The sequence below is a fragment of the Biomphalaria glabrata genome, chromosome 1, assembly GCF_947242115.1.
Source record: "Biomphalaria glabrata chromosome 1, xgBioGlab47.1, whole genome shotgun sequence".
Lineage (NCBI taxonomy): Eukaryota > Metazoa > Mollusca > Gastropoda > Planorbidae > Biomphalaria > Biomphalaria glabrata.
In genome coordinates this window covers 49,911,798-49,934,156 of record NC_074711.1, presented here as the reverse complement: position 1 = coordinate 49,934,156, position 22,359 = coordinate 49,911,798, and the positions used below count along the sequence as shown (strand labels likewise).

Below are 22,359 nucleotides of genomic sequence, written 5' to 3'. Positions count from 1 at the left end.
TCATTTCATCCCCAGTCACTTCATCCCCTGGTCACTTATCATCTGATCATTTTTATCTAACAAATTGTAATTAAAAAAATCATGAAATGAGGAATATTTAATGTATTCATTTTTTATTGAAATGACAAAATTGTAACATGTTAATGTTTAAAAGGAATTAAAGCAAAACTTATACAGGCGACATGATATCACGAGGATGGGTGAACTCCGTCTTTATTAGAAAAAAAATAAAACCTTATTTCAAGGCTAAAAATAACGCACCCATTTTCAAGAAAGAGCGATTGAAAAATAAAATAAAGTGAAACATGGTCGTATTTTCACCACAGCTTGGTCTTTGATGATAAGTTATCAGCGGCACAGTCATAATTATTGTAATCGCACTTCTATCTCTCAAAAGATTTCCACTATTTGCACCAACCACAACTTGGTCTTTGATGATAAGTTATCAGAGGCATGATCATAATTATTCTAATCGCACTTCTATCTCTCAAATGATTTTTTACTTGGCCTTCGATCCGGATAATATTATGATATTACAACCCCCACATCCAAAAGAAGCGCTATAGCTAAGTACACACCCAGATTTACAATAAGATTTCTCATTAAGAAAAGAAACTGGAAGAGGAAACTCTATAAACGTATTAGTAATAAGTCATAAAATGTCAAAAAGCATTCTACATAATCATATTTATATATAAAATATTTAATTGAGGATGAAATGACTGGGGATGAAGTGACCTGGGGATGAAATGACCAGGGATGAAATGACCGGTCACCTATATATATATATATATATCATATTCCAGTACTTTAATTATACTTAGTTATCAGTAAAACTAACTATTTAGAAAGCATATTTTGAACAAGTATGTTTGAACATTTGTTAATAAGGTTTGATAAGAAAAACACCTGTTTGTAAATAGTAATTATCCTTATAAAAAAAAAATACTGAAATTTTTTTAAAACTCCAACTGCTTGAAGGCAAAAGGTCATTTGATGATTACCAAAGAAATCTTCCAATGCTTTTAATTAACGAACAGAAACTGTAAAAACATTTTATAACCCAGAATTGTGTACATTAAAAAAATATTTGAAAGAGATGCAGAATGAACATCTCAGAACTGTGTATGTGTGTATATTATTTGGATCACATTCTTAAATCAATACAACAAAGACAAAAAAAAGTTCTTTCATTTAATCATTTCAAAAACATTCATTTCATTAGCACAAAAACTTCAGGGCAGACATCATGGGAGACTTTCATCAAGACGAGTTTTTCTCTTTTTCAATTTGCCACCTTCGGTCTGATCAACAGAGTGACGCCTTTTTTTCACCTCCTCTTCCTGAATAGTGGGAAAAACAACATAACATACAGAGTTGTCTTTCCTTAGAAGTTATAACATTCCTTTTAAAAACATTGAGAATATAGAGAGAGATAAAATGATCAATTACAATGTGGACATTATGCAGCAGAAATAGTCACCTCTCAGTTTTCTCTTGAACATCTCAAGAAGCATGACTGAAAGCATTAGGCAGGAGAAGGGAATACACTCATGACTGAAAGCATTAGGCAGGAAAAGGGAATACACTCATGTCTGAAAGCATTAGGCAGGAGAAGGGAATACACTCATGACTGAAAGCATTAGGCAGGAGAAGGGAATACACTCATGACTGAAAGCATTAGGCAGGAGAAGGGAATACACTCATGACTGAAAGCATTAGGCAGGAGAAGAGAATACACTCATGTCTGAAAGCATTAGGCAGGAGAAGGGAATACACTCATGTCTGAAAGCATTAGGCAGGAGAAGGGAATACACTCATGACTGAAAGCATTAGGCAGGAGAAGGGAATACACTCATGTCTGAAAGCATTAGGCAGGAGAAGGAAATACACTCATGACTGAAAGCATTAGGCAGGAGAAGGGAATACACTCATGACTGAAAGCATTAGGCAGGAGAAGGGAATACACTCATGACTGAAAGCATTAGGCAGGAGAAGGGAATACACTGATGACTGAAAGCATTAGGCAGGAGAAGGGAATACACTCATGACTGAAAGCATTAGGCAGGAGAAGGGAATACACTCATGACTGAAAGCATTAGGCAGGAGAAGGAAATACACTCATGACTGAAAGCATTAGGCAGGAGAAGGAAATACACTCATGACTGAAAGCATTAGGCAGGAGAAGGGAATACACTCATGTCTGAAAGCATTAGGCAGGAGAAGGGAATACACTCATGACTGAAAGCATTAGGCAGGAGAAGGGAATACACTCATGTCTGAAAGCATTAGGCAGGAGAAGGAAATACACTCATGACTGAAAGCATTAGGCAGGAGAAGGGAATACACTCATGACTGAAAGCATTAGGCAGGAGAAGGGAATACACTCATGACTGAAAGCATTAGGCAGGAGAAGGGAATACACTCATGACTGAAAGCATTAGGCAGGAGAAGGGAATACACTCATGTCTCAATCATTCATTGGAACAAAACTATTGGGCATCGAGAAATGAGTGCTAAGGAAAGAAAGTTTAATAAAAGAAAATTGCTTTGCAAATTACAATTGAATGTAAGTTGCTCCTTTGTTGATGAATTCTAGGATGGCTGTGTAGTCCGATCTCAGCTCTGAACAACTGATTACATAGGTAGGTTGGGCCTATTGCAGTATTTTCTGCTTTGGTTTGTCTGTTTTTCTCTCATCATGGGCTTTGTTTTTTCCTAGACATGGATTCCCCATTCTTTCAGGGAGCTCTTTAGTATCTTTATATTTTGTGTTCACCCACTTGAATACATCTTCTAGTGAAAATCTTCCCATAAAAAAATTATTTTGGGAAGTCAACTATGAGGCTACATGACTAGCCAAGATTGAATGTAATATTGGTTCTGCATCTAAGTTTTCAAACTAGCTACAAATATTGGTGTTTAGTTTCTGATCTGGTTTATAAATGTTTCAACTAGGAATGAGGTAAAAAAAAAATAGCCTCAAATGCATTAGGAAAGAGTTTCTATTCTTAACAATAATTTAGGTTCATTTTATTATAGATAGTGGTTAATATGCATAACAGTGGGTTAGAGGATTTCCTTTCAAAAATTTTCAGTAATCACCTATATAAATATATCTTCATCATCGTAACCCCTGATCATACCAATATTTACATAATAGTTTAATACAATATAATAAGTGAACTGTCCTGCCTAAATCTCTTACCTTATCTGAAGTATCAGGTCTGCGAGACTGGCGAAGATTCTTAGCATCTGTAGTTTGTATCATCATCTGTGTGTTCACATATTGCTAAATACAAATATATTTCAAACATACTTATATCAATAGTGTAGGGACTAGATGACAAGTTAACTGTGCTGTACACAGGATGTACAGATTGCCTTCTAATACATATAAATATTTTCAAGTTGTGAATTGATATGTTGGTCAACATGATGTACAGGTGAGTGAATGGTAAAGCTAATTTAACCAGGCTTAGGTTTAACAGTCCAAAGTCCTATCAAAATCACCATTTTACAAGAGATAATTTCAATAGGCTTACTTTCTATAAATGGTAAAATATTAATGTAAACTATGTGTGTAGCTCATATTTGCATGTAAAGGTAATTTATATCATAATACATTAACCTGTATTAAGTATAATCAACTTTCCATTTTTTTTTAAATGTTTAGTATGGACTAAGGCTCTAAGTGTATGTTTAGAAATATTCAAGAATTGAGTCATTGTAGCAAGCATTACCTCAATGTGAAGATAACATATCTCTATATGAAGACAAAAAAAAAATTCTAGCTTTTATATAGCACTACTTTCATGCTTATAGGATGCTCAGAACACTATGGTCCAATCTCATTTGTGGACCAGTGGGGGAGAGGGGTGTCTGGGAGGTTTTCTGTGCTGCCTTTAGGCACTCAGTAAACACAACTGAACCTCGAGCCTCCTTCATAGGTAGTTCAAGTGTACTTAGCCTCTCGACCAAGCTTCCCACAAAGTTTTTTTCAATGTGAAGACATTAAGAGTTAGCTCAATGTGAAGACAAAGAAAGTGTTACCTCAATGTGAAGCATGACATCATCATACATTTCTTTAGCCATCTTGTAGACATTGTGATTGGATGCATTGTACATAATGGCATTAGTGAACATAAGCATCATGTCTCTTTGGAACTCAACAGTCGTACGCAATGAACCAGTTTCAATGTTCTTCTTTATTGTGCTCAGATCCATGGGTCTAAAAACAACAAAAAATCAGTAGGACTGCAAGGGAATAAAACCCTTGACCAAGCAGCTAAATTGTTTCAGTTAAAAGTTAGTCTCAAGTGTAAAGAAGTTAAGCTATCTTTTCCAGTGATCAGTTTTATAGATATCAATCTAAATATATTTTTGAATGCTAAAAGAAACAAAGGCCAACGTACTTGACATTTGATAGAAACAGCACTAAGACTGACTTGGTTTTAAAACATTTGTATGAGCAATTTAATAACAAATGTAAGTTACAATTAATTTGTTGATAAAGTATTTTTATTCTCTCTACCTGTGAACAACACTGCGGTAACCTGGAGCTATGTCATCTGTTACTGGATGTAAAAACACATTAGCATACCTGGAGAAAGAAACATTTAGAATTTTTACTATTGCAGTGGTTCTGTAAGTTAATTCTCAATCAAATATTTTCAGCTTTTACTTGCAATCATATTCATCAAGGGAACCATGTTCAAAAAATATATTTAGGTCAAGAAAATGCATAAATAACTGCTATTATTTAAATTACTATTATCAAAGGCAGTGCTGAGTGATATCTGTTTAAAGTGTCAAGGCTCATATATTGTTCTATTACAAAAAAAAATGAAACTATTTCTGTACTTGTGAGTAGCTGCAGCTCTCCAAACAAGCATGATGGACTTCTTCCATTGTTTGAGAGACTTTTCTTCTTCTGTGTCACTACTGTCAAATACAGATAGTGGATAAATACAGATATAATATTAAAAAAATATTGAAAGATAAACAGTCATATAATGATGGAGATTGTCGTAATGACAGGACATACAACTAATAGTTTACAGTAATGACAGGACATACAACTAATAGTTTACAGTAATGACAGGACATACAACTAATAGTTTACAGTAATGACAGGACATACAACTAATAGTTTACAGGCAGCCAACTGAACTTTTGGTTAACTTAAAACTTAATTTCTATTTCATGAAGAAGGCTCAACATATTTAAACAAAAAATGAAATCCTTCATAATATTCTATGCACAGCTCAATGTAAAACACTTAAGTCAAAAGCTCCCAAAATATGGTTGAATATTTTGTATTAAATGATCTTCAATGGTGAACATTTAAAGTAAGTTGAGCATGTCAGTTCCAATGTATTCAAACATTCTAATGGCTATGAAATACAAATACCAAATAGATAAAGAAGCAGGGCTGTTTGGGAATGACTCAGACAGCAGTGCCACTGGGTTGATTGAAGTCAACTGTCCATTAAGTGGGTCATCTTCCTCGCTGTCCACATCACTGCCAACACCATCATCTTTTTTATCTTCTTCCTGACCAGACAATAGAGAGTACTCAGCATGATGAGACAGTAGAGGAAAATAAGAGACAGTATAGTTATGTAAAATAAGAGAGTATAATTATGTTCAATAATAGAGTCAATAATTATGTCTGCAGTATGATGAGATCTTTCATGTTTTAGTACAAACCTAACTAGCTAATCACTTACAATAGAACTTTTTTTAACAGAAAGTTGAGATGTTTTATTACTTCGTGGTCGTCCTGAAAAACAAAATTAAAAAATTTGGTTTTGCAGTTTAAAAAAAAATAAATTATTATTTACTTCTATAGAGTGTGCAAGTATCTCTACAAAATAAAATTTTATTCTCAATAATTTGCATTAGTCAATAATTCTAAAGCTAAAAGAGAATGTATTGACCTCTTGACCTTCCTCTCCTGCTTCCTGTTTCACTGATTCTAGAACAAATACTACTGGTTGGAGAAGGAGATTCCTGCAGTTCTATTTCATCCACAGACTTCTTTGTGCTGACTTCTATCTCTTCCTAAACAAAATGGAATGGACTTAGGAGACAGGACAACAATCAAAACATCAACACATTTTCTGAAATATGAGGTTATTTTTTATTTTTCATCTACAAAAAAAAAAAAAAAAAGAATGTTTCTTTGAAATGCCTGCTTAAACATGTGTGTTTTAAGGTAAGGTTAGAGTGAAGACCTTACAACTTTCACTCGACACTGTTATTATATCTTTGTACATAGGGTACTTCTTGTTGTTGTACATGTAAACAGTAATTCATTTAACAAAATTGAATTAAATCATGAGAACTCTTATTACAATATGAAATTAGATTATGTACGAAATTGTATTTTAAAGCTTGGAAAATAGGTCAGTAGAGTTTATATCAAGGCATTTAGCAATGGTAAAAAGTTGTTAGGATTTCCCTCATGTAATTAAGTATTGAGGAAAGGATTCAAATCTAAACAATGACTAGTGCCCCATTTGTTACATTGCTAGTCTAAAAAAGATTCTACCTTCACTACCAATTTCAAGTACACATTTATTAAAGAATATTTTTAAAGAAAAAGCCACTGGTAGAAATGTGTAACCTCTCTTGAATACGCTCTTGGAATTAAGTGACTGTAGTTTGCTTTAAATTTTATATCAAAAAGGGAAGTTTAGAACTATAGATATTGGCAACAAGCAAATCATTGACATATTCCCATTCATTCAGATGTTATTGGTAATGAAGCTTCAAAACTATTTACAAATTCAGATTAGCATGTCAACTACATGTCATTCAAGGTCAAACTGAACATGACATAATGTACACACTAAGCACACCTCAATCAAACAGCCACTCTGTGTTCATACAAATGTTTCATACATTTTAATTATAGATAGGGTTTATTTTGTCTTAATTGAAATACTCCAGATAAATAAATACATCTAAGCATCATATGTTTTTAAAAAAAAAAAAATATCTAAATACTTGCAGTTGTGTACATACTTTGTCAACCTGATGGTTTATATTGCTCAAGCTTGCTATCAGACTTGTGTTCAAAGCTTGCTCTTCCTTTGTCTCCATTGTATCTTGTGTTTTGTTCCCATCCTCGGCCTCAGTACTGGTGTGCAATGGTTCCTCTTTGATTTGTAGATCAAGAGTTTCCTCTCTCTGACTGCTCCCCAGAACATCTTCAAGGCAATAAATGGATTAGAAATCAGTAAACTAAAAATAAATACAAATCATTAGTGAAAGTGTTTTGTATTAATACTAAATCATCAATTAAGTAGGAAATATGAATTTACAACAATCTAACTTATTATTTTTAATGTGAATAGTTTCAATATGTATGTAACTTTGTTACATAAGTGTATGAAGAAAAAAACAAACACAACATACTTTATAATTTCACTACTACAAGCTCCTATATCCAAGATACATACCCTGCACAAAATCAGTGGTCTCAGAAACTATTTCCTCATTTATAGGCATCATTAGATCAGTGGAGTTAATGGCCTCCACCTCTTTGTCATCAACACTTGGGACACTAATAGCAGTTTGGAGTTTAGGTAAAGCTGGTTGAACTGTTTCAGCTAGTAGAACCAATAGAGGATAAGTACAGAAAACAAAACAACACAAAAGTATCATTACCATAGAAATAAGTGAACATAGCATTATAAGAGCCTATGCTGATTTCTAACTGAAAGCAAAATAATATTTAAAAAAAAAACTGTTTGTTGTTTAGTTGCACCATTACTTTCAGATGCTTTGCAAGGTAATAAGCTGCTATGTTATTGTCTATAACCGTATCAACCCTATTTCCAGTTTCCTAATTTAAAAGGGGGTAACTGAATAATTTCTTTTATAAATAAAGAAACAATTGAAGAAAAAAAAATTAAATTTAAGATTTAATAGTAGCAAATAAAAAAAAAACAACTTTAAAAAATAGACAGTATGTCTAGTTTAAAAACTAAGTCCTTTTAAAACCTTTAGCTTCAAAGATACTTTGATTTTCTTGGAGAAAACAATTGAGAAATCTTACATGTCACTTTGTTATCATTTTTAATTTCCTCCTCATTGAGGGACTTGTTACTTTTGGATATTTCTTGAACTGTTGACAACTGAGCTTGTGACTGAACTTGTTCTTGTTCCTAAGAAATGTTTTTAAAAAATTATCACGTTATAATTGATATTGAAATAAAGGGAAATGACCTTATTTTCACATGTCATTACAATCACAAAATTATGCTAAAAAAAAAGAAAATTGAAAGAAAAAACAACATTTAGATGTTTTAATATTCAATTTTATGCAATTGACAAAGAATCCACAATGGAAGCCCATCGTCAATCTGATGAAAAAGTTTCAGATTGACAAGAACATCATTCTGGAGACAAAACATTAACAAACAGAACTCAGAACTGTTGTTTTTTTAGACAGCAAAACATTGAGATTCATTATTAATTCTTTTCCTATCAGAAGGATATAGATTTAAAAAAAAAGATTATCAAGACTCTTTTTTGTGGGTAAAAAAACATTAAATGAAAATGTAAAAACCAGAGAGCAAATAATAATAAATAAAAGAAAATGAATCTCAAGGATCTGCTGTGTTAACAAAATACTTAAGCTCTGTAGCAATGAATCCACATTCAATTTTCTTACATTTTTTAACTTCTGAAGTTCTGTTGCTGATTTGACTTCACTTTTTAGAAGTGATGAGAGAAGATGTGAAGCTACAGGTAACTTAGAAGTGATCTCACTGGACTGGAGGACTTCAGCTGATGTGGCTGTGCTAGCAGTGCTACTTAGTTGAGATTGTTGACTAGCAGTGCTACTTAGTTGAGATTGTTGACTAGTCTCTTCTTCAGCCATCTGCAGCTAAGAGAAAAAGTTGTCTTTGAATGATAATATAATTTATAGATGTGTAGTTTTTATCTTGTCTAGGGAATTATAACTAAACTCAAGTTCAAAGGTTAAACAATCAAGAAACATTTAAGAATTTTGACATGAACAGAAATACTTAAGTGAATCTTCAGTGTTTTGTCGTATCAATGAAAGGATGCTGTTAGCAATGAAAGTTTATGGTTATAAGTATAATGTCATAAATGATAATGTAAAAGCTAATCACTCATGATCAACTTGGAGTTTAGTTCATTCTCTCCCAAACAATCACTCAATGATTTAATGAATGAAATAGCTTGAAGATTAATAAATGAAAAAGCTTGAAAACAATAACTAAGTTTTATAGACAAGACAAAAGAATTGAACTCACCACAGAGATTTCATCAAGAGATTCTTGTTTGTTGTCAGTTGACTCACAAACAACAATATTTAATAAATCTAAACAAAAAAAAATAATTATTTTTTAAATATTTTAGGTAAATGTTAATGAAGTGTGCCTAGGTAAGTGTTACATCTTCAAAACATTTGTTCAAACACATTTCAAACTTGTTAGAAGGCACTTTTGTTATAAGCTGTATCTTGATACTATAGAACACTTCTGGATATTCAACTTTACCTGAAGTTTTCAAATCCTCTTCATCATCTTCACTTTTTAATTCCATTTTGATTTTTGTTTCCTTTGCTTTCAATTCTCTGTAATAAAGCAATCCAGACTTTTTAAAACTGATTCCCATTATTTTCAGAATACATCTTCAATCTGTTTACTCTCTATTTTGTCTTAGTGAAGGCTTCTCAAAATTACAATTTTTATGATGATTATAAAGTTTGAAAAAGAATTATGCTTACTCCTGTATTTCTGTCCAGACATCTTTAATTTTATCATCCCACTGACCAGCTTTAATGGCTTCCACTTCAGCCTTGAGTGTTCTGTCAAAAATAAACACTGAATAGAGTGAAAACAACAAATACAAGAGATAAAATGAAATATAGATTCTGAGAACAACAAATACAAGAGATAAAATGGAATATAGATTCTGAGAACAACAAATACAAGAGATAAAATGGAATATAGATTCTGAGAACAACAAATACAAGAGATAAAATCGAATATACTGAGAACAACAAATACAAGAGAAAATGGAATATAGATTCTGAGAACAACAAATACAAGAGATAAAATGAAATATAGATTCTGAGAACAACAAATACAAGAGATAAAATGGAATATACTGAGAACAACAAATACAAGAGATAAAATGGAATATAGATTCTGAGAACAACAAATACAAGAGATAAAATCGAATATACTGAGAACAACAAATACAGGAGATAAAATGGAATATAGATTCTGAGAACAACAAATACAAGAGATAAAATGGAATATAGATTCTGAGAACAAAAAATACAAGAGATAAAATGGAATATAGATTCTGAGAACAACAAATACAAGAGATAAAATTGAATATACTGAGAACAACAAATACAAGAGATAAAATGGAATATAGATTCTGAGAACAACAAATACAAGAGATAAAATGGAATATACTGAGAACAACAAATACAAGAGATAAAATGGAATATATATTCTGAGAACAACAAATACAGGAGACAAATGGAATATATATTCTGAGAACAACAAATACAAGAGATAAAATGGAATATATATTCTGAGAACAACAAATACAGGAGACAAATGGAATATATATTCTGAGAACAACAAATACAGGAGACAAATGGAATATATATTCTGAGAACAACAAATACAGGAGACAAATGGAATATATATTCTGAGAACAACAAATACAGGAGACAAATGGAATATATATTCTGAGAACAACAAATACAGGAGACAAATGGAATATATATTCTGAGAACAACAAATACAGGAGACAAATGGAATATATATTCTGAGAACAACAAATACAGGAGACAAATGGAATATATATTCTGAGAACAACAAATACAGGAGACAAATGGAATATATATTCTGAGAACAACAAATACAAGAGATAAAATGGAATATATATTCTGAGAACAACAAATACAGGAGACAAATGGAATATAGATTCTGAGAACAACAAATACAAGAGATAAAATGGAATATATATACTGAGAACAACAAATACAGGAGACAAATGGAATATATATTTTGAGAACAACAAATACAAGAGATAAAATGGAATATATATACTGAGAACAACAAATACAGGAGACAAATGGAATATATATTTTGAGAACAACAAATACAAGAGATAAAATGGAATATATATACTGAGAACAACAAATACAGGAGACAAATGGAATATATATTTTGAGAACAACAAATACAAGAGATAAAATGGAATATATATACTGAGAACAACAAATACAGGAGACAAATGGAATATATTCAAAGAACAGAACATAAGAATTCAGAGCAAAATACATTGCACTGAATTAAAGTTGTATACAATTATATTTTTAGAATAATTTTATGCTTATTTCAATTAACAGAAGATTGATACAAATGTGAATGTTACAAACTTAAAATTTTGTTGCATTTCAAGTATTTCTTTCTTCAGCTGTTCACTTCTTTCTATAGTCATTTTTCTCATTATTTGTAAACTTGGGGCTTCACTCTCAGATTTCTCACTGCCTCTTTTTCGTCTACAAAAAATCAAACAAACAATGTATGCTATCTTGCTGACTACTTAAGTAATGCATTACTATAGTATAGCAACAATGGTTACCTCTGGCTATATAAGCAATATATTACAAAAACTCTATGTGATCTTATTTGACTATATAAACACGAGTAGGAATTAGGCGTTAAAAGTTATTTGTTTCATAAAAAGGTTTTTGACTTAGAGACAGTGACGTGACTAGTAAAAACAAAATTAGGATTTGATGAAGAATAGTGAAAAGTAAAAAGACTACTTTTGGCGGCTTTAGAGAGAGGCAGGTCTTATGGGCGTAGAGATTTAGTTTGACAGCATACCATGGTTCTCTTCATTATTATTTAACCTCTTAATCGACATTCTTAATCATCCTCTAGTACCTTTCTATTGTTGGCCTTTCACCTGTGTTATTTTGCTATTTGAAGGTTATATCCATTTGGACTTATCCACACAAGACAAAGCAATTGGTGTCACCCGGTGTGGTCAGCTCAGGAAGTCATCCCCACTCCCGGCCATCCCCCTAAATTCCTGTTTTTTGTTTGTTGAGACATAATACATATTTATATACTTTATAATTACCTAAATACCTGATTTTTATAAAACTATAAAATAAAATTGCCTGTTGTGATAGTGTCATCTGTTATTAACTTTAATTTTAAAATCCTTTTCATATAGTGCCATAGATAAGCAGATGATAAGAAAAAATTGGCAGGTGCGGTGACTGAGTGGTAAAGCACTTGGCTTCTGAACTGGGGGTCCCAGGTTTGAATCCTGGGATTTTAACTTTCTGGATCTTTGAGCACAGCTGAGTCCACCCAGCTCTAATGGGTCCTAAAATTAGTTTGGGAAAAATTAAAGTGGTACGTCGTTGTGCTGGCCACATGACACCCTTATTAACTGTAAGCCACGGAAACAGATGACCTTTACATCATCTGCCCTAAAGACCACAAGGTCTGAAACTTTACTTTACAATTGAAGTCTTTGTTAAATTATTCTTAGATATTCTTTACGGTCTTAGTGGCTTATGAATCATGCATTATCAATTTTTAGTTTCTTTAAGAATAACTTTTGCTGCCTTTAGATGTTGTTATGATATGAATTAAGAGTAATTTTGAGTATTAATCTTGAGACCAAAAGAGTCGATTGAACTAGACAGGAAATACGACATGTTCAGAGACACTAGAGAGGAAGAACAATAGAAACGCTTAGAGAGAAGACTAAGCGACCATTTTCCCTTGTAAATAAAGCTTTCAATGTTTGATAAGCATTATTAAGCTCTTAGAAGAGCGTCTGGAGGTCCGAGCAGCTGTGTGAACTCGCAGGAGCTAGAATAGTTGTGATTGGAGCATAAAAATGTCTTCTCATTCATGGTATTTCTGTTTAAATGTCATCTTTAGGAAAATCATCATCTATGCTAATAATTTTGAAACTGACATCTACAATAATTTGTCTGTTTTTGAAATAAAAGATTTTTTGGTTGAATTGCTTCCAGTAGGAGTTGAAGATCAGCATTAAAAAAAATTCAATGAGCATAAGAATGAACCTATTTTTCTTTTCTTAAATAGTGAGTCACGCATCTTGTGATTGCTCACAAAACATTTTCTTCTTGTTTGTATTTTTTTTTACACTGAATCACAATGCATTTTTTTTAGAGCATCTTACAGAACCATTATTTTGACGACTGGGATACTTTTCCTTTTGCCTTCATAAATCATGTCAAGTGATACCAAGAAAAAAAATCCTCTAAAATATTTAAGTCTATATCATTTGACTGCCTCATTGTTACATTTCCTCTGTCTTGGCGAGAGGTTCTTTTACAGTCAACTTTTGAAATTACATCATCTTTAGAAATCTCAATTGCAGCTTGTTTACTTTCCAATTCTGCATAATTTACATTAATGGAAAGGGAGATTTTAAAAATATTTAGGTCTGAAGAATGTCATCATTTGATAAACAGTGACTATTGGTTGGCATCCTTGTATTACGATGCAAGCTACTATTTCAATAGATTCAATAAAACATTTTTTAAAATCAAAGCGATGTTCATATACATGCAGATGGTATACAGCTGAAAGTAAGGGTTCAAGTTTTGCTTGTGATATAAAGTATGATGCAATGTTTTGGACATTTTGAAAGAATTTCTCACCATAATTATTTTCTATGTTACGACAGAATTATTCATTTTGCTCAAATGCATTTCACTGCTATGATTAAACTTTAATAACTTTTTTCTTTACTATCAGAAAATGTTATTAAAGGAGAATGCATGCCCTTTTTAGATCTAACAAATTGATGTTTATAAAACCAAAATAAAAGTTTATTTTGGATAATGGAATTTAAAAATAAAAACTTACTGATTGTGGACAAGTCTCTTTAAAACTAGATCTGGGCAATATTTAATGATCCAAATTTAACTAACTAGCTATTATATTTTGCTGTCACTATCCCATGTCTATGAAAAATTTATATAGAAAAATAGAGCCTTTTTTAGCCCCCACTCTTTAAAACATCAATTTGAAAATGAAAAAAAAAAAATCTTTTTTCCAAAGGGAAACCATTCAAGACTAAATTATAAGCATTTAAAAAAATTTTGGGAGGAAGAAAACAAAACAACCGACTTTTTAAGGATTGCAGATAGTATCGTCGATTAGGCTGCAGAATGGGGTAAAATCAATGATGACAATGTCAATTAGGAAAGAAAGAGTTTTAAAATATGTTTAGCTGAAATATAAAAAAATGTGTATAGATCAAATTATTAATTGTGAATAACATGTTTAGATATTTAGCCACTGACACTTTTTTTTTAATTGTCAGATATTGCAAAAGTAAATTTTTTCACTTGGGTGTCACCTAGTGTGGACGCTCCCCCTAGTGACGCCACTGTACATAAGCATTGCATTACAAAGGAACAATATTAAATTCTCTATGCTTTCTTGCTAACTTCATTGCCTTGAAATGCATACACTTACTTTGGTTGTTCCAGCTGCTCCATCATGTCATAGTACTGAAGTAAACAATTCTGAAAGGAAAGAACAAAGTGAAATTATTGTTTGATTTTCTCATTCTTTTCAAAACATAAGATTACAGCTGTGTAATTGTACATTAGTTGATGTTATGTTATATAATGATTTAATTATACTTGATAATTTAGATATTATGTAATAAATCATTTAAATTATAGATTGTTAAGTTTTGATATGTATTTAAAACAGTCTCATAATTTAACATTCACACAAACAAACGTTTTTTTCATAGGTGGATGCAATGGAAGCATAAAGTTAAAGTAAATTTCCTCTTTCAGACCTTGTGATCTAGGAGGCCCATGATGTAAAAGCCTTCTGTTTCTGTGGCCCACAGTTTACAAGGGTGTCATGTGGGCAGCACAACGACCAGCAGCTTTTCCCCAGCTAATATCAGGTACCCATAAGAGCTGGGTGAGAGGCGCCCCAAAATCCTGAAAGTAAAAATCCCAGTCTTCATTGAGATTTGAACCCGGGACCTCCGGTTGGGAAGCTAAGGGCTTTACCGCAGTGGCAGCGTTCAAAACCTTCTACAGCCTATAAAAGTCTCTCCAACACATTTGTTGAAACTAACGAAACTTGACATACTGGACAAACAAGTAAAGTTTAAAGAAAACAAAACTATTTATTTGAAGTACCTTTTGATGGAACCAGTCAGGTGGTCTGTTGGGATCTGCATAAGGCTTGATGGTCCGACTAACAGATACCCTAAAGAGAATACATTTGATTAACTTTTCGATACTTTTGTAGTTGAATTAATTGTTTTACATTGATGCCCTGTCTTTGGAGCTCATGAAAGAATTTGGGAAAATTAAGAGAAATACAATCATTAAAAGAGAAAACAAGTATCTGAAACTCTCTTTGGGTTTATGAGTTAACCTATAAAATATGCAAACTTCATCTATAACACAACTACCCACTGAGCATAAGCCAAAGAAACTTGGCTTAATTTATTATGTCTTAAGGTCAAATCACACTGTTAGGAATGAATTAAAATTAATTTTAATCAACATCACAACTATAGAATTAGTGATTTGAATATTTGAGACACTGAAAAAGAAACTGACAGTACCAGTTTTGGTCACCAATTTTGAAAACTGCACTTGCCAAGCATAATTTCTCTCTAGTAGACCACACATCCAGGGGCTTTTTAAGTTTGAGGCCTGATTTTAAAAAAAAGACATTCTTGAACAACTTTATATAATAACACATATATTTAATTCAATTACAAATGAAAACCATAGCATGCAAAAACTAAAACAATTTTCAATATATTAAATATATCTATCAATCACTTAAAAACAGTTAACACAAATAAAATCCATCAAAGACAGAAGATAAGATCTATCAATAGTAATAGACATAAGAAAATATAAAAAAATACTTTTTAACTAAGTTTTTATTAAGCAAAGTAGTATCAATTAGTTTGTAATTAAATTTGTAATAGATCTAAACAAAAAACAATAAATCTGTGTGATTAGAAATATTTTTACCAATTGTTTTTGTTAGCAGAATCTCATGCTTTTAGCTTTCTCAATAATCGATAATCCTATCACTTGTCTGGACCAGTTGATAAAGATGATGGGGCGGGGGGGGGGGGGGGGGGGGGGGGTGTTAAAGAAAGAAGGGGGTATATGGGTGAATATTACAGTGATAGCTTTACTTTTACTACTACTAGTTAGCTATAGTAATAATATATAGTCAAAACTAAATGTTAATTATAAAAAATTGTGGATTTTTGTTATCATAGATGAGATATTTAGATCAAGAAATATATTATTATTATATATATTATATATATATAATATTATATTTAGATAAAGAAAGAAGGGGGTATATGGGTGAATATTACAGTGATAGCTTTACTTTTACTACTACTAGTTAGCTATAGTAATAATATATAGTCAAAACTAAATGTTAATTATAAAAAATTGTGGATTTTTGTTATCATAGATGAGATATTTAGATTTACCTAGCGATTTATAAAGACTACAATCAAGCTTTTCAAACATTTCATTCTAAAACATTAAAAATATTTATTAAAACTGCGGGTCCCTATGCAAAACTGATTGCGTGGGGCCTAGTCTGGCTGGGAATAAGGATAATAAGTGAAAATTAAGATTTTGTATTAGAAAATAAATTTGACTTTGCATTTTATTCATTCTTTACTAAGTACAAAATTGCGATCAAATTTACTTTACTTTACGAACCTTGCAACCTATGGAATATTTATATGCCAGTGATTATAAAAGTAAATAAGGTATTGGAACTTTCGGTTTAGAGGAAAATTCGTCCGATTATTAAATTTTATTACATGAAAGTTGACAATGCCTTTTTTTTTTATTGCGTGTAGGATTTGCAAATGACTTTTCTTCTTCTTCTTCATCATTCTCATTGTTATGTTGGAGTGTTCATATGACTAGACCAATACATGAGATGAACTGCGCAGTGGTTTCCAAATCAGGGAGCTCTCCATATAGTTTTCTTTCCATTGGGGTGATTTGGGGCCAATGTCTTATAAGGGCCTCTTGGTAGAGAGAGCAGTTTTGGAGGACGTGGTCAGCATTTTCTGGTGATACTCCACATGGGCAGATTTCACTGGTTCCAATTTTGAGCTTCCGGAACATGTGTTGTCGCATTCTATTGTGTCCGGTCCTGAGTCGAAAGATTAGACGTTGGTCTTGTCGGGATAGCTTATAGTAAGCGTCATCTTTCTTGTGATTTAGATGGGAGCTCGTCCATTTCTCATTTATTTTATCTACAATTAATTTCTTCATTTCTTCTGGATAGAGTGCAGAGTTTACTTGTGAGTTTGTTCTCCCACTCTTGGCGAGTGTGTCAGCCTTCTCATTTCCTGCTAGTTGTATGTGAGCTGGTATCCATTGAATAACAGTTTTTTTGCTATTGTTGTTGAGCTTTGTAAGTGCTGTTCTGAGGTTTTTAATATAAGGGGAATCAGAGTTTTGCAAGCTTTGGAGGGTAGTTTTCGCGTCTGTTAGAAAGACAATCTGACTGTGAGGGGAACTTGGATGATTTGCTAGCATGGTAGCAGCTAGTGCTAGTGCTTCCCTTTCTGCTCTGTGACTGTCAGAGAGCTCTCCAGTTGCAATGGATTTTTCTAGTTTTCCTCCATCTGGCCATTCGATAAGTATTCCAGCTCCTCCATTTGTGGTGGCTTTATGGGATGAGCCATCTGTGTAAACTCTGATCCACTGATTGCTAGGGTAATTGTTATGTAGAAAACAGTTCACTATTTCCTTGAGCTCTGTTGGTCTGTAATCAGATTTTCTTTTTATGTTTTCAATATGGTCCCTTATAGTAGGAAGAGGGCTTTCGTCCCAGGGTGGAGATTCATTATTAATTTATAGTGTATCGAGGATTCCAGAGTAATTTTTTCAAGTTGGTGTTTCTTTTTTAGGTTTAGAGATTCCTGTATGAAATTGGTCCTTTTGAGACGGTTTTTTGTGCCAGTTTTGTGGATTTTTGTTCTGAGTGGGTGCCTCTCCAAGGTTTCCAATTTAGTGAATTGGGAAAGGATTTTTTTTCTCTTCTTTCATCCAGAGAGATCAGGGCAGCGGTTTCCTCCATAGCTCTTATGGGTGTTGTTTTGATTGCTCCTGTCATTATCCTTAGACCAATATTTTGAACCTTGTCTATTTTTCTTAGGTTGGTTTGGGCTGAGCCCCATGCTGAGGCACCATATTCTAGTAGAGGTCTTACATAACTGGTATAGGTCTTTTTCAGGATGTTGTGATTAGCTCCCCAATCTGTGCCAGCTAATTTTTTCAAGAGGGATAGTCTCTGGATGCCTTTACTCTGTGTTTTATCTATTTGGTTTTTCCAGGTTAGTCTCGGGTCATAGGTGACTCCAAGATAAGTAGGGCTGTCATTTTTTTCTAAAGCTTCCTTATCTAATGTTAATTTTATTGTTTGTTGTTTTGTTGACAGTGAGAATATGGTATATGTTGTCTTTTTTGTGTTAATGGACATACCCCAGTCTTTGGACCAATTATTGAGTTTATCAAGAGCATCTTGTAATCGAAATTTCGATGTTCCTACATATTCTTCTGTGCTAATTAAGGCAAGGTCATCTGCATACATGCTGCTTTTAACTTTTTTTGGTAGGTTTTGATTTAGATCGTTTATGAATATTAGGAAAAGTGTTGGGGATAGGACTCCTCCTTGGGGGACGCCATTTTTTATACCCACTGTGTGGCTTCTTTGTCCTTGCATGCAAACTAAGGCTTTTCTATTATTTAGGTTTGCAAATGACAATTTTGTCTATTTTTCAGGAGATTTTTATGAGTTTTCAGGAGATTTTAATAAATGCAGGACATTTTCAGGGATTTTTCGTATATTTTTTGCAATTTAATAATTACACACAGAATTAGTGTGGGGCCTGGCCTATGTCGCAGTGGCCTAAGACCTGCCCTGCGACCAGACACCCCCTTTATTTTTACAATTTAAAACGTAGGCAAAATAAGGTGTTTCCTCATATATTTACAAGCCTACGATACAAGTATCATGTGTTTCATTTGCCATCAAGCTTAAAAATAGCACTAAGTCATGACCCGCTGCCAATCTCCCTGAGCAATGGAATAATGGAAATTTCTGTACATGTCAATGTTGACATTTCAAAGCTGATCTTTATATAAATTGTATCTAATGGAAAAATATGAAACTAAATGTGTCTGATGTGTAGACAAATAATGTCTTACATGCAACCTCTACAGTATTAGCACTTTAGACATCTAAAGAAAAAAGTAATCTAGATAAAAATGTGGAAAGGAGTTCGGTGATTACATATCTATGTCTATATCATAAATTATACATGTATCTCACAGGAAGATATATATATGTGTCCAGAAGTGATAATTTACTAAATCTATGTTACATTTTTACACATATCCTATATATATTTAAAATTAGAATTGACTGGTTCTATATTAAATATAATATAGTATATATTGTTACAAATGAACAGTGACAAGTAGAGGTCAACGTGTGACCCAGCGAGATGACACAGCAGCCAGTGTTCTCTGGAATCGACATGTATAAACAACGACAGGATGTGATGTTTCCTCCTGTGTTGTTCCAGAGGATACTAGCAGTGTTTTTGCGACAATGGACAAGCGATTAGGGACTCTATATAAGCCAGAGAGTTAATGTGAAAGTCAGTCGTGAGTGAGTCGTCGATACTGTTGTCTACTGTGCGAGACAGTAGAAGAGAGATGTGTACGACTCGATGCAAGTTAACTAGGGTAGAGATAACTGGAGTGGACTACTGTCGTTAAAGTCTATACAGCGTACTACAGTGGACTTGAGCCGTTACAGTTGACAGTCGATGTAAGACGTGTATGGCTCTGATTCGGTAGACTTGAGTACGACTTGGTTCAGCTTAGGGAGACCTGAAGCGACACTGGGAAGTGTGTCGTTGGTCTGTTCTGTGGAATACGGCTCGATGCAAGTTGAGAAGAGATGAATTGCAACGAAGTGAAGAGATAAATTGCATCGAAGTATAGCTAACTGACAGATATTGTACAGTCTTCTACGCTACATGTTACAGTAACGAATTGTTAGAGTTAATAGTCATTAAAGTTATATGAAACTGAAAGTTTAGTCCTCAAGTTCTTTGCAGTGTTTTTATTTAAATGTGCCTACTAATACATTTAGCCAGAAGATTCAGAAATACGTAACAATATATAGATATATAATTATATAAATAATATTAGATATCAATGATTTCTATCTAGACTTCTAGAATCTAGAGTTGTAGATCTATCTAATTTACTTAATACTAATAAAGGTAGATAGTAGATCATCTAGATCTAAGCTTTAATAGTTAATTTAGATTAGATATTACTATTAGATCTATTTGAATTAGATCTATCAATCTACTGTCATGCCCATATGGATTTGGTTCTTTGTTAGGTGTGTTTCTTTTGTGCACCATAATAGTATGTGGGATGTGCTGTGTTGGCATCATTGCTTCTTTTTGTTTGCTTGGGCAGCAGATTCTTGGCTGGAGCTTTCTATTTGTTTGTTTTTTTTCCCCAGTATTGGATAAGTTATGTTGTTATAATTTTTTGCTATTTCGTAGCTCTATAGTTCTGATGTGAATGGCGGTCACAAGGACTGCATATTTTTCATGTTAAGGGACTCAGGCTTGGGTCAAGCCTGTATCTGTATTTGTATAGACCCTACTTGGCCATTATGCATGCAATTGGGTTGTGAACATCACGAGGCCGGATTGGACTGTTTACACTGTGATTAAGGTGTAAAGAAAAGCAAAGTTCCCCTTTTAGATCTTGTGGTCTATAGGGAAAATGATGTAAAGGTCATCTGTTTCTGTGGCCTATGGTTAACTAGGCTGTCGTGTGATTAAGGTGTGCTTGCATGTTAATGATATAGACATAGTATAATTGCAAATAACTTATGCGCGCTGATCTGGTATTTATTATTATGTATAACCATCAGTATATCCTATCATTGAATCAGTAAGTTTATGTATATATTAAACTCTTGTTGTTAATTAGTATACGCTAACAAATTGCCATTACTTGTTCTCTTGTTAATTACTTAATATATTAACTGATAGACTGTCAGGGGTGCCTGGGCAGACGAGCCATGACCAAAATTACAATCCGACATCTGTAGTACAACTTGATCTAGACATCTAAATCTATTCTATAATTATATTTTTTTATAGCCTATAAAAAAATAGCCTATATAAAAAGATATTTAACAACATAGACATAGATTACAGTTAAAAGTATGAGTAATACATATTATATATATATATATATATATATATACTGACTATAGGTATAGATCTAGTCATAGTTACTAATACAGATCTAGATCGGTCCTATGATAAATTAACAGTAATTTACTATAATTTATTATAATTTATATCTTTATCTGAATAGACTTATAAATCTGACACTTATGACTTATCATCTTTAAAATTAAAATATCTCTCAATACTCAACAGATCTATCTAGATCTAAAGTAATCTCTACTAGATCTATATAATAATATAATACAGAATAATATTTATATAGAATAGAATTGTAGTGAATAGATAAATTATTATTAATAGATATTATGGTTATGATTAAGTTAACTATCATTTCATTAACAAACAACAAAGTAAACAACATTAAAACATACGATAGTTTGGTGTTGACACTGTTGAAAGGTTAGGTAGATCGCTCTCCATCATAATAAATAATGATTTCTAGAGTCTATAATAATATCATTCAGTTGATTCAGTACTGACTACGTCCTTAGGCTTAGCCACAGTGAACTAGCGTCAGTCTACAGTTTAGTGACTACAGTAACAGTTCTACTACTACAGTCTTGAGACGTTGAGTCTAGCTAGATCTATCATCTAGATCTATACTATATAGATTTAGATCTATATAATATAGATATATTTTTCTATGTCACCAGACTTGTCCAGACTCACCAGTCAGTCTCTAGACTCTAGATCTAGAATTAGAATAGTAGTTAATCTACTTAGCCTGTCTTAGCCTAAGTTCTTAGCCTTAACTACAAAAAAAATCTAGGCTAATAATACTTAATCTTAATTATTAATAGAGTTTAAATAGAGTCTTCTTTGACTTTTAGTTTAGACTTTAGATCTAGACTGGATCCTGAATCTTTGTTGGACAGACTCAATCTACAGAATCTTTGATTTCTTATTCATAGAGTCAAGACAAAGATCTAGATCTCGTCTCGATCTGTCAATAAA

At 32.6% G+C, this 22,359-nt stretch overlaps 1 protein-coding gene across 3 annotated transcripts; it reads right to left on the bottom strand.

The window, feature by feature from the left end:
- Positions 1-1,180: 1,180 nt before the first annotated feature.
- Positions 1,181-22,359, bottom strand: LOC106069505 (bromodomain-containing protein 8-like). Of its 3 annotated transcripts, none has more exons than XM_013229174.2 (20): positions 21,777-22,359; positions 15,676-15,766; positions 15,242-15,311; positions 14,553-14,602; positions 11,450-11,572; positions 9,773-9,853; positions 9,543-9,619; positions 9,297-9,364; positions 8,687-8,902; positions 8,069-8,177; positions 7,470-7,619; positions 7,033-7,217; positions 5,943-6,066; positions 5,733-5,785; positions 5,414-5,556; positions 4,864-4,944; positions 4,535-4,603; positions 4,054-4,231; positions 3,209-3,274; positions 1,181-1,343 (listed from the first exon to the last, which is right to left on the bottom strand). In XM_013229174.2, exons 1-20 carry the CDS (start codon positions 21,826-21,828, stop codon positions 1,248-1,250), a joined length of 2,082 nt encoding a protein of 693 aa, XP_013084628.2. In that variant the 5' UTR covers positions 21,829-22,359; the 3' UTR covers positions 1,181-1,247. The 3 variants fall into 3 exon arrangements, with proteins under 3 accessions (XP_013084628.2, XP_013084627.2, XP_013084626.2); XM_013229173.2 differs by having other exon boundaries at positions 3,209-3,292; positions 8,687-8,896; XM_013229172.2 differs by having other exon boundaries at positions 3,209-3,292; positions 21,777-22,358.